The sequence below is a fragment of the Homarus americanus genome, unplaced genomic scaffold (genome assembly GCF_018991925.1).
Source record: "Homarus americanus isolate GMGI-L3 unplaced genomic scaffold, GMGI_Hamer_2.0 scaffold33468, whole genome shotgun sequence".
Lineage (NCBI taxonomy): Eukaryota > Metazoa > Arthropoda > Malacostraca > Decapoda > Nephropidae > Homarus > Homarus americanus.
Window position 1 is genome coordinate 7,898,379 of NW_024714177.1, and position 13,886 is coordinate 7,912,264.

General features: G+C 38.3%; 1 protein-coding gene across 2 annotated transcripts; it reads left to right on the forward strand.

Moving 5' to 3' along the window:
• The first annotated feature begins 615 nt into the window (after positions 1–615).
• Positions 616–11,116, forward strand: LOC121877708 (methylmalonyl-CoA epimerase, mitochondrial-like). Of its 2 annotated transcripts, none has more exons than XM_042383544.1 (4): positions 616–847; positions 3,371–4,044; positions 7,119–7,248; positions 10,627–11,116. In XM_042383544.1, the coding sequence occupies exons 2-4, from the start codon at positions 3,848–3,850 to the stop codon at positions 10,828–10,830; spliced, it is 531 nt and encodes a 176-aa protein (XP_042239478.1). In that variant the 5' UTR covers positions 616–847; positions 3,371–3,847; the 3' UTR covers positions 10,831–11,116. The 2 variants fall into 2 exon arrangements, with proteins under 2 accessions (XP_042239478.1, XP_042239486.1); XM_042383552.1 differs by having other exon boundaries at positions 701–782; positions 3,818–4,044.
• The last annotated feature ends 2,770 nt before the right edge of the window (positions 11,117–13,886 follow it).

Genomic DNA, 13,886 nt, shown 5'->3' on the forward strand with positions numbered 1-13,886 from the left:
AGTCCCTCATGAGCGTTCCGTGCACAGTCTTGCAATACTCATCATGTGATCCTGTACAGACTTCAACGACTCGTGCTTCTGACAGCAACATTATGCCGAGTACAAGCTTCTTATTTTTCGATTTTAAACCTTGTTGAATTTGCCACAGTGTTTGTCCAGGTTTTGACACGAGCCGTATAAAGCAGTCGTCATCCTCTGTGGCGGGTCGAGACAGGCTGATACACTTCTCTTCATCAAGAAGGTCAACGAAGTCTCCAGTAGGGAATTTAGTCGATTCTTGGATAATGTCTTCTATTTCAACGTTATTATCGACTGACCAGCTGCTCGTGACCTCCATTTTGAGTGTTGACAAACAATAATACAGCTAGAGGACAGCAGCCAATCATAACCCAGGAAAAGTTTGAACCACTCATTGAAGTGCTTACACCCAGAAATTGTGACCATTAATGTTTACATTTCCTTCATGTTAATGTGCTCTCGATTTTTTTTATGGAGTTTAAGTTTTCTAAAATTGAAAATTTGCATATATCACCTAGATTTTATTTAAAAAAAATCAGCCGAGAAATCTCACTTTACGATAAATATGTGCTTTTTCATTATAAAAGATGATCGACTTTATCTTTGATAAAAATGACGTTGTATATAATATACCGTACTACCATTAAGAGCTGATACAAAAATATTTATAATTGAAATCCCTTTTACATAATTGTGAGCTCTGTGATTGGTGGCAGGAGCAGCTTGTGTCTGCTAGAGGTTCATTGTGTGCGACTCGGTAGCCGGTCAGTAGATGTTAACATTTTCGTACTGGGTGGAAATAAAGTGCCATTCTTTTCGTTATTAATTGGTAAGTAAAGTACATCCTTCTGTTTATTGTAGATGTATTGTTTTTTCTATAAATCGGCGATCATCATAGTTCCTCGTGCCAATTCTCCATTTTATTATAACTATAATACTTAAAAAAATCGGTAATTTTTTTAGTTTATGTCATCCCTGTAGTTTTATATCCAAACCTACTAAACCTAACCTAACCAACCAACCAACCTAATCCAACCAACCTAACCAAACCAACCTAACCAAACAACCTAACCTAGCTACAGAACCCAGGAACTTTGTCTAACCTAACCTAAATTCCTAAGATTCCCCAGACGACCGAAACTAAAATAGTACTGAAAATACTTCGGTATATGTCAGGAACTTTTTAATATCTTGCTACAAATTTAACCATTATACAGACCTTTAAAAGTTTAAGAATAATGTGTAAGGGGTAAAGTCTGAGAACAGCACTACCACCAGAAGTTGTTTGATTTCGTTTATTTTTCCTCAGATGAACTTATCATTAAAGTAAGTATTTTAAAAGGGGCGACATTTACTAGAACCTAATAGAACCTGACCTAACCAACCAAAGAAAGCTACCTAGCCAGGCAAAGCCGGACCCCCCCACCATATTAAACAGAAACTACTTTTTTATATCTGGCACCAATGAAGGCATTGGTAAGGTTTGGTAAGTTAATTAGGTTCTTCAAAAGTTAAAAACAGTTTTATAAAAATAACAATCAATTTGTAGTTTCGACCAACCATGGCTTTTGAGGGAAGCGTCATAGAAGAAAAGTGTCTTAAAATTGTCTAAACCATTGGAAAAACACATTGCTCAACTCAAGAACCGTGGTTGGTCAAAACTACAAATTGACTAAAATAACTGTTTGATCAAGAGATAAACTTACTATTGGACAAGGGGAAACTTCGGCAGACATGCACGCGATCTATTAACTCAAATTAAAGTAAGTTTTCCAATTTTTTTTTACTTTGTGACACCTAATACTAGTCGAGAAGTGATTGGCAGTCCGATTTATTCATGTAGGACCATTGTTTGACTTAATTGCGGCTACATTTGGGTAATTAGTCGGACCGGTGCAACATGCTGATAATGATCCCTGATGTGTCACATGTTCAATGATCCTTGGTGTGTCACATTCATATAATGCCCATAATGATGCTTGATGTGTTGGGTATTCTTATTGTCTCCAGGTGTATCATAAGTATAAAGTCAACAGGTGCTCATAATGATGCCAAGTGACTCGTATATTCATTTCTCTAGAAGACTCGAGTGTTCAAAATGACTCCAATTGACTCTCAGATGTTCATAATCCCAAGTGAACTACAGGACCTCAAGGTGATGTCAAATGATACATACTGTAATGGGTAGGTGCTTTTAATGACCCTGGGTAACTGATCAGCAAAGGTGGGCAATTGCTCCACAAAAAGTTGCAGCGCAACTTGTGTCGCAACTTTTTAGGTTGCGCTTGCAGTTGTGCCGCACATTTTTCCAGAGAGTTGTGGAACTGGTTGCGGCGAAACTTTTACAAGCATTTTCAAGTGCAACGCACAAAATTTCTCGCCAATAATTTAAAATTGGAATACAACCGCATAAACAAACAGGCATCCCTAGAGCCACGCATTACGAAAATTTCTGTTTCTGACGGAATGATTCAGCATACACATGATACAGGTCAGGCAGCATATTTCTGAACTGTAAACCAGATGAACCCTCCCCCCCTCACTGTAACTGCCAGATTTCATCTTTCACATAAACTCTAGAAACTAGAGTTAAAGTGAAAAATGAAATCTGGCAACTACAGCGAGAGAAGGGGAGGGAGGAATGATTCATATCATAACCAGTCAGGCAGTCAGTAGCACTGCAGCTAAGGCGTCAGTTTCTTGTTGTTTTATTTCTTGTTATTACTAGTATTATGGTGCAGTGATCCTGCCGCTGCTGACCAGGACATGGACATGGAAGTTAGTAACTGAGGCCAGTGGCAGTGAGGCATTTTTTTTTTTTTTTGTAATAAATATTGATAATATTAACTTTTTTGTATCAATTATATTTTGTTTTACTTGTAAATAGGCAAATTTGTTTATTTTATTATTTGTTTATATATTTATTTTTTTAAGTTGCGCGTTGCGATTTCGCTTGCAGCGCAACTTTTCTAAAATGGTTGCGGTTGCAGCGCAAATATTTCAGCAGAGTTATGGTTGCAGCGCTAGAAAAAAGTTGCGTGTGCCCACCTTTGCTGATAAGTACAGTACTTTACTTGCGATGAGCTCAGTAGGCAACTGAGTTATATATACTGTACAAGTACCTGTATAAGGCAAAAACTGGGGACCAAAATTCATTTGACTTTGCAAGTCATTATTCTTTCATCTTGTTTGACAGTATAATGCCTGATTTTGAATGGAGGTAATGTATAATTTTTTGTAGGAATACTTTTGAAAGGCATAAGTATATAATGATTATTTTCTTTTATTAAGTGTTATTAAAGTGAATGTAAATCAAGGAAATATTTCCCTAATCATGCTATCACTTTCACAGATCCAACTTGACGTGGTTATGAGGAAGTTACCGAGGGCAAGCCGTGTGGCTGACTTTTTGCACAAGAGCTTTGTTGTGACATGTGTGGGCATGACCCTTTTTAGCATGTTTATAATTGGAGAACGAACTTACTCCTACTTTTACGTGATCAAACCTCGACGCTTGGAAGAAGAAAGACGCAAGCTTGCAGAGGAAGAAAGTAAAAGCTTTGAAACTGAAATACCAGATATTGCAGAAACTTTGAAAGCATAGAAGTGAGTGAAGAAAAACATTAAAAGACTGTGTAAAGAACTATTATGTGATAATCCCTTTCTGAGTGTAAGACTTTAAACCATTGAACTCTTATTGCATGTCAGATTGTCTTCAGTGAATATACATACTGTACTACAGTATACAGCACTGTATATAATTAACGATAAAATTTAATTTTTCTTCTTTCTTATCTAGGACAAAAGTTCTTCATAAAACTTATTAACAATGATGAAAATTACACATTCCCTTACACGACTTGCTCCAAATATGAGCAGGATTGGTGGTGGCATTCATCGGTTTATCCATAGTACCACTGTATGCCAGGCACCACCTAAAGTTCCTCCTGTTCTTTGGAAGTTGGGGAGTCTTAATCATGTGGCAATTGCTACTCCAGACCTTGAGAAGAGTACTTCCTTATATAGGTAAATACTTGTTTGTTTAGAACAAAGCAGTTCTACCTTTTATTTACATTGTGTACTGACTTTACAGTTATTTTTTTTCTGTTTGGGAAAACTCGGTACAGTATAAAACTGCTGTGTGCATAAAAAGGGGGGAAAAACTTTGAACATATTCTTACAAAATTAAAGATACATAGCAGAAGGATGAAAATTAAAGAAAAAAATCCTTTGTCTGTGGTATTTTTGTTTTGTTACAGTGTGTGTGTGTGTGTGTGTGTGTGTATATGTATGTGTGTGTGTGTGTCAAGCAACTTGGAGGGAGGAACTGGGGAGATGGTGGTGAACATTTATCTTCAAGCAATATAATATATACATACAGTACAGTATAAGCATATGTAAAAGTATGAGATGAGAGGAAATCTCTCGAATAAAAAAAATTAAGACTGAAAAACAAGAATAATAAATATCCACAAGTGCCTGTGCTTTGGTTTACAGTAACTGAAGTATAGCTGCCAGACATACAAATCAGGTATGGTATGAATGTGTCCTGATAGGCCTAGCTCTAATACTGTATGTATGTTCTCAGTATTTGTGCATATAATCTAAAAAATAAAATTAAAAGTATTGCTCATACATACATTTGAGTATGAATACGTTGACGGGTATATAAGAACGTCTTGCAACTACTGCGTAAAATATTTTTTTGGCATCGATGTAAGTAAAGTAACAATGTTGTTAATTGGAATCATTGCCAAAAGGCCATTATTCAATATTTATTCTTATTTATTTTTAATCTACTTGTAATTTGTTTTTATTCTTAACATCTTGGGGGCTCTGAATAACTTGAGGGCCTTAGACAGCAGCACACTAGTAAATGATACCAACTAGTGAGTCATCTGTAAATGCAAAAATGGTTGTGCTATCAAATACTGTACTGTACTCTAATTGTTTGTTGTACTCGAGTGGGAGGAGGACTTTAAAGATGCATAGGCATCGTAAGGTGTTGATGATTACTGTTTTAAGTAGTAGAAAGTTATGAAGAGGCAGAGCAAGTGTCAACATCACCTGTACTGCCGTCTTGTGAGATATGGGGGATATTTTCATTTGTTTTCTGCTTCCTAATACTGTACTGTAATTGCTTGTTTTCAGCTAATGAAACTCAATGATTATAATTTGTAAATGTAGTACAGTACAGGTATCCTCGATATACAAATTGGTAAAGTTAAAAAAATCATTAGGTAAATTTTTGTATCGAATGAAAACATAAGGGATAAATAGGGTTCGATTCCGCAATGACAAAAATGCCCCCCAAAACACGAAATCTGTTCAAAAACAAGAACAAAACCTACCTAACTAATGATAAATAGTGCACAAATACTCTAATATACTTGTACTATGTAACAAATACATGAATAATAAATACTGTAACTTTGGTACATTACCTTTTGGGAGGGCAGTCTGGGCTCCGGACCACAAAGAGGTGGGCTGAGTAAGGGCCTTACTCAGCGAGATGAGGAGGGTTATCCACCTCATCACTGCTGTCTGCCAAGGACACCACAGTCCTCAGCATGTTTGTAAATTGTTGCCACAGCAGAAGCAGCCAGGCCAAACTCTTTGCCAATCTTGGTATGGCCATCCCTGCATTCATGGCACTTAATTACTTCCAGCTTTGTCTCAAAGGTCACAGCCTTTTGTGGTTTCTTCAGTGTAATACGGGTAGCCAAAGATTAAGCAGAATGCTTGGGTGCCATAACGAAAAGAGGGCACGAGTACACATGGATAAAGAGAGATCACTTCACACACGCACACACACAATGAATGGCAGAAGGAAAGATGCAGGCTAGTGGGAGATGCAGGAGGGAGGGGGTACGATCAGTGAGTGAGAATATGTCTGTGCATCGCTCCCCAAGATGGCCACGCCAGTTGACTCCCGTCGCTGAAATTTGAATTTTTGCCAGGACCCATATTTGTTTAAGCGGGAGAAGCTTTTATATCTCGAAATAGTGGTGTCAAAATAGGAAACACATAAGAAATTTTTTTGTATCTTGAACGTTCATATATTGATGGATACCTGTACAGTATTTAATTTTTCTGAGCTTTCACTGAAAAATAAAGAGATTTGACTACTACACAGAAAACAAAAATAGTAATTTAGAGTAGCATCAAATAATGAGTGAAATACAGTACCTGGTATTAAACCACAAAACAACGAGGATTTACCTTTCTATTTTTAACCTTGAGGTTTACATTATTTGACTGTAGGTTTCTCAGCATTCACGTTCTGTAACCCTTATCTCCTATTAGACCCACCCCTTGCCAGCCATGGGAAAGTTTTAGCATGGAACCCCTCCAGTTGGGAATGGATTGCAGTACAATACTGGCAAAATTGAACCAGTACAAAGTTTGCCAAACCTGGGAGCTAGTCCTCTGTGATACGGTATTACAGTTTGGCCAATGTACCCAGGTGTACTTGTAGTCATTATAATCATTAGTAGGGTTTTGTTAATTTGTTGAAATCACTTCCACCTTACTAGCTAAAAAGCAGATATACTGCTGTGGAACTGTTTAACGTAAGTGACTGACATTTCTTTGTTGCAATGAGAATGATCTGTAAAGATACAGAGACATACACACCAAGAATTAAGTGCTCTGGAAGAAGAGCTACAAATATTAGAGGATGGACTATAGGTGTGTTACCCGGATGACCATGACCTATACGTCAAGTGCAAACAGTTGATATGATAGAGGCTAGTATCATGAATACCCATTTTTGGTAAAAAAAAAAAAAAAAAAAAATACAGGAGTAGGAAATTTAATTAAATAACGAGAAAAGTTCTGTTTGCTGTTTAGGTGAATGAATAAGAAAAGGACCAAGTGAGAATATAACAAACAACTACAGTAGTGTGTATCTTGCTGAGGGGCTAGATATGTTCTGTATATGATCAGCCTCTCGCTCAAAAGTTTGCTCTTTAAATTCAAGTGAAGTTTTATAGTTTAACTTTCATACCCTAAAACACTAAGGTTGCTAAACTTGCCTTAATTTTTTACTCGAGTATCTTCCCTCGATACTTTCTGTATTAATGATGCTCTGGTTTCAGGGATGTGCTTGGTGCAGAGGTGAGTGATGTGGAAGCTTTGCCAGAACATGGAGTTTACACTGTATTTGTAAAGCTTGACAACACAAAATTAGAACTTCTTCATCCATTGGGCAAAAACAGCCCCATCCAGGTAAATTAATTAATATTAATATCTGCATGATGCTGGGACACCTGTATCCCTACCAGGGAATACTGTTTGGGTCTGCTCAGTCATGTGTTTATAGCTGCATAATCAGCTTTAGGAACGTTTTTCCTGATTGAGAGAATGCAAAGTCTTCTCTTTCCCATCCCACACATGCCACTGGCTCCTAGCTGTCTCTCCAGCTAATGTGTGCCTGCTACTGTACTTATTATTAACTAGGACAGTAATATAGTTGATGACACTTTCTTGGTTGTCTTTGTTCCTTAAACACAGTTTTCTACCTCTTAATTTTTTAATGTTGTTAGAATAGTGTAATTATTGTACTAACCTCCTCCTTCATGCTTAACTCTTAAAGCCCAGGCAACGTAAGACACGCTGGACCCCACACGCTGACATATTTTGATAAAAAATAAATAAATAAAATCCATTGCCACGTTATTAATGAGTTAATCACTATTAGAAAAAAGAACATAAGAATGGACTTACATTCAACTTTCATTGTATCATGGTTGGAGTTGTCTGGAGCATTGATAGCTGCAGAGTGATGAAAGATGTCTTGTTTGAAGCTGCTGCACACAGCCCAGAGTGAGTGGGAAGTAATGTTAACACGCACTTGCGAAACACAATTCTTACTTTAAGGCACTTCTTTTTTCCCCAAAAGAATTATAAATTACTGAACAGAGGTCGAAGGACCACAAGGTACAAGTCTAGTGACAAAGCTTATGCACGAGTCAAGTTGCCAATTAAACAAATATCCAATACAAGGTATTTTGTCCCGCCTGGTCAATCAAAATATGCAGCAAAAATTAAGAACATTGAGGAACATCACCAGGTGTCACCTCAGTGAACATGGAGGAAAATCACCCGGGCTTTATGGGTTAAAGACCTTTGTTGTTTAAGCGCAGTAATGACATTATGATGACGACAATAACTTTATTCTTTCTAGTTTTATTTTCTATAATTCAGGATGACAACAATTAGTGTGTGTTTGCACTCATATCTGTATAAGAAAATCTTTTGAAAATTTTTTAAAGAGAATTTTGTGGAACTTGGTACAAATTATATATACTTGTAGTACTGTGTATGCATGGATCATATGCAGGTACGTAAAGTACAGTTGTGGAAATGTATTCCTTCCCCCCCCCCTCCCCTGTGGTAACTGGTGTCTCCTAACAACAAACCTATATGACCTATAGTAAACCTATCCACCAATCACATTCGTCGTTACGCGACCAATACCCATTCATTCATAAACAGTGATACTAGTACTACTACAATGTTGCCGTTTGGAGACGGGTTTCCACGGGGCATAGGAACACATTTCCGCAAATTACAAAGATGGTTTTGCCCTTACAGTTTTCGGCAGAATGATGGCTGTTTGTCGTACAACAATATGCCACAACTGTTGAGAATTCTATGTCATTTTAATAATTTGTGATTTCTAGGCAATATTTATGAATCATTACAAGAATGAATTTCCTTTAGACTTTAAAAGCCTATACAGTGGCATCATGCTGTGTAACGTATAGTGATATTGTCCCACCACACATTAACAACATTAAAATCATATCGAGCATATAATTTTCACTAATACTCTTATAATCTGGTTGCACCATTATACCATCCATAACTTTTGATGACTAAATTAACTGCTGGATGGTAACAAGTGTGGGATATTTAGGGAGCTAAAATGTCTAATTGGGGACACAGTGGATTGAGAATAATTTTGATGTTACGTACTTGAATCAGGCTGTGCAGATTAGCAGTGCCTGGGCTAGTGATTTTTCATGTGCATGTGCCCGGCAGTTGCCTTGCATACAAGCTAATACTGCATTTCAAGAGGGAAATACCTAGGCAGGAATTTGTCAGGTGCTACATAACCTACCCTCTCTCCATACATGGTTGATCAGGGAGTTCATCAGTGTATTAGGATTGTTACCTATGTCAATGATAGTATTAAGCTGAGAAGTTGTTGACATGAGGTGACAAATTTATTACCTCACATGATAAGTGTTACTGCCACTGACATCAGATTATAAGGGGGGGGGAGTGGTACAGTAGTTAGGGCTGATGATCACGGGTGCCGTCTTTGCCTCCCCACACACCCCTTAGGTGTGAGGTGGGGTGACAGAATTATGACATCACATTGCAAGGGTTACCACCACTGAGACCACTGAATGTTTTAAGATGTTTGTTTAACTTATAATTGTATTATAAAAAATCTAGGCAAGCAAATATCCTCCCAAAATTTTTCGGGTAAATAAAAAAAAATTATTCAGGCATGTAAATTGCAAGTCACTTGCCTTGTACAGGTAATATTCCAAATAATCTGCACAGCCCGACTTGATACTGAGAAGTGCCTCAACAAAAATCAACTTTTTCAAAATACAGTAATCTATTTTATGAAATACTGTACAATAGTTCATCATTCTGAATATGAAATGGGGAATGTAGAATATTTTCCTAAAAATAATTTTCCATGTTAAATGAGGAATAATTGGGCAATTAGGCAACTGTCTCTGTGACTACCGGTATGCATGGTGGTGTGAGTGACATGTATACTGGTCCTCGCGTGTGTTTGAGGAGGAAGTTATATAATGATAATAGTATTTTGATATTTGAGAATAATGAAGTAGTTAGTGTACAGGTATTTGCAGAAACTAATAATATAACCAGACTGACAAATATATTGTTTACTATGGTTTATTTCTTTCCTTAGACACTTTATGTACAGTAATTATTTACTTTATGGAAGCCTTTTGGTTGGCATATAATTTACCATATCAACAGGGTGCTTTGGTTACTAAAAACTACTGATTATTCTTTGAGAATTCAAAATGGTAATTTTGGCAAAATAAATGTTTTAAGATGGTTTGACATCTTAACCCTTTAGTGGGCAGGGGCTCCCCTCAGCTGAACAGAAGCATCTGGCATTAGCCAGAATAAAATACCTAAGGGATACTTTGCCCTCTAAAAGTACCATATGTTAAAATGGTAAAACAGGTTAACCTATTGTATCTTTCTAATCTTTACGGGTACTCTTTTTTTCTCCCACTACTGTATAGACAGACGGACTAAGTTCATGGAAATTTCCAACAGCCTCACAGATACCCTGTAATTGAATTTCAATCACGAATCTTGAAAAAAGGGTTTCCCTTATAATTGCAAATATAGAGTTCACACATTCAGGGGGATAAGTGTATTTTGTAATATGAAACTTATTCATTTTTTTTTCAATTTATTCTTGAAGTCATGAAGATGATATACAGGGGGTACAGTAACTAATACTTTGTTAGTGACCATTTTATATGTTAGTGTTCAAATATTACTTTTAATTAATATAATGTGCTAATCCATGTATTTCAGAATTTTCTAGATAAGAACAAGAATGGAGGCATGCATCATATCTGCATTGAAGTAAATGACATTAACGCAGCAATGAAGGACCTCACGGAGCAAAAGATTCGATGCCTTAGCAAAGAACCTAAAATTGGAGCCCATGGCAAACCTGTAGTGTTTTTACATCCAAAAGATTGTGCTGGAGTCTTAGTTGAATTGGAGGAATCTTAATTAGTTACACTTAGATAATTTGCTGTGTTAAAAGCAAAGAACTAGACATTACTAGATGATTTATTTAAGCAAAAATTCAACTACCATTTATAGGACCAAGATTTAACATTGTTTTTAGGTTTATGATTTAGAATGAGAAATGTGTTAACTTTAAAAATTAAGTGATTTTGAAATCTTATTTGGTATTTTTTTTTCGGGTACTGTATTACCAAGACATGTTTGTAATAATAGTTACCGGTACATTGAGCAGTTAAATCAGCTGTGTAAATAAAGGGAATATCTTCAAGTAGAAACATTACTTACCTTTGAACTTCTTGCACATGTATGTTTACATTGTGATTATGTCCTGTATGATCAGAATTTCATCTTTTTTTTTTTAATGTATTGCCTACTTATTGAATACTGTTTAATGATCAACCCTTTGCTGTGTTTTGACCTGTGACATTGTTCACACAATGTCAGCTACAGAGGAACACAGGTTCGTCTTCCTGGGTACCTCATAATTGGCTGACATTAGGCTCTGTCTCCCTAATTAACCATCCCGGTGCTCAAGATATGGGAATCATTCGTGATGACTGATTACTTTTTTTTTATGTATCCCACTTCCACTAATCTTGTCCAGACCTTGGCGTATTATCCAAGTTTCTTGCCATTTTGTAAAGTGTCCACATGTGTAGACAAGTGAATTTGAAGTCCAATGTTGGTATACATCATCTCTGTGCTCGTATAACCTAACCTCTTGTGTTGGATCATGTCCTGATGAGCAATGTATATAGTTAACCCTCACTTTACGCGGTTAATGTAACCCGGAGGGTCCCGCGTAAAGTGAGAAACGCGTAAAGTGAATAACATAACATATGGGATTAATTGAAATGGAGTCCGGGCCGATCCCCAAACTCCACTTTTTGACGACACACAACTATGTTGTAGTAAAAATTTTATCTTAACTTTATGATGGTATGAAAAAACAAGTAATATAGAAGAGGTTAGGTTAGGAAAAATAAAGGTTAACATTGGAAAAATAAAGGTTAACATAGGAAAAATAAAGGTTAGAAAACTAAAAATTAGGTGGAACACTTACGGTAGTAGAAGAGATGGGTCGGCATACGGGGATGGAGGCTGGTTCCGAGGCAGAGGGCAGATTACTGGCCCTCAGGTGAATCACCATTACTAGGTGAATCACCATCACTGTCACTTGCAGTTGTCAGGGCTTCCCTGACAAATCCCTCAAAGCCATCTTCACTGCCACTATCACTGGCTTGGGCTGGCTGTGGTGGGTTGCGGGCGAAGAAATCTGTTATGCTTTGCTGACGGCTGGCGTTGATGTTGTCGTGATACACCTTGATGTACGGCTCCATAGCCTGCACCAGCCGGGTATGGAAGACTTCATAGCGGTCATCGTCATTGTCGCGGGAAAGGAAGGACTTCATCTTCTCTGCACACTCCATGGCACCCTTAATATCACTATGACTTAAACTGTGTTCTTCGGAGAATGACGCACCTTCTTCCTCCTCTTCACTGACATGTTCTTCTTCCAACATCTCGTCGGCAGTCACTTCAGGATCTCTGATCACCTCCAGGATGTCGTCGTTGGTGGTCTCAGAGAAGCCTGGAACTGTAACAGTCTGCGCAGCTTCTCTGGCAAGGTCCACTGCTACTGCAACATTCTGAACCTCACCAGTCACAGATTGACTCCGACTCTCACCTGGTATTCCATACAACACATGTCTCCATGCGTGACGAATTGTAGCAATAGACAGCTGATCCCATGACTCCACCAAGAAGTCCACAGCTTTCTTGATGTTAAATACTCTACAGTATTTTTTGCTGTTCCAACTGTTGATCCTCATCTTCTTCGCTCTTGCTATCGGTGGTGGTGTCACTCAGGTTACGCAACTCTTCCCTGGTGTTGGTGTAGTCGTTCAGGAGCTGGAATTTTTTTGTTGAGAATGCAGCTTTTACATTACAGATTAACTCTTGGTCCATGGGCTGTAATATAGACGTAGTGTTGGGAGGAAGGAAGACCACTTTTACGTTGGGGTGACGATCTAACAGTAGGGGCGAGTGTCCTGGTGCGTTGTCCAGCAGCAACAAAATATTGAATGGCACATTCTGTCGCTCACAGAATTTTTTTACATCGGGAACGAAACAGTCATCAAACCAGGAGAGGGACAGTGTAGAGAACATCCACGCCTTACGTGCGGTCAGCCAGTGGACATTTAGCTTGGTCATGTCCATGGTTTTGTAGGCGTGCGGCTTGCGTGCTGTGTGGATCACCGATAACTTGAGCTTGCAGGTACCGGAGGCATTGATGGTAAACAGGACGGTGATGCGTTCCTTCTGCATTTTCCGGCCCCGAATCCTGCTGGCATTCTTTACAACGAAGGACTTGGAAGGTAGCTTTTTCCAGAAAAGACCAGATTCGTCCATGTTAAACACCTGGTCGTCACTGTACTGTCCTTCCTCCATAATCTCACGTAAAAACGGAGGAATTTCCCGAGCCGCAGCACGATCAGCACTCGCTTCTTCACCACCAATGTTTATTTTGGTGATCTTGTTCCGGATCTTAAACCTCTGTAACCACCCAGAGGAAGCATTAAAGGGTTTGGGCTCTGTAGTTCCCATCTTTCGTGCCACTGCCATGTACAGTTCACGTGCGTAGTCCTTAACAGAGCTCGTGTCGACCGCCATGTTCCGTCGCGCCTGACGCACCAAGTACCTCACAAGTAATTTTTCTGTCTTGAGAAGCACCTGGTTGTGAAAATACTTGATCATAGAAGCACCTGTAGACTTTGTGATCTTCATGTGCTCCTTTATCTTGGCTGCATCCTTCTTTATAGTCCGGATCGTAGATTCGTTCACACCATGCTGGCGCGCCAAATCAACCTGCCTTGTTCCTTTCTCCAACTCTTGGATGATGGTATACTTCACCTCGTAGCTTAAGGAACGTCGTGTCTTCTTTGGTTTAATGCCGCTGGGTCCAGGTAAGGAAAGGTTTCTCTCTGGGGGTGGTGGTCCGGTGGAAGCCATTTTACGGAACAATGGATGCGCGTTTA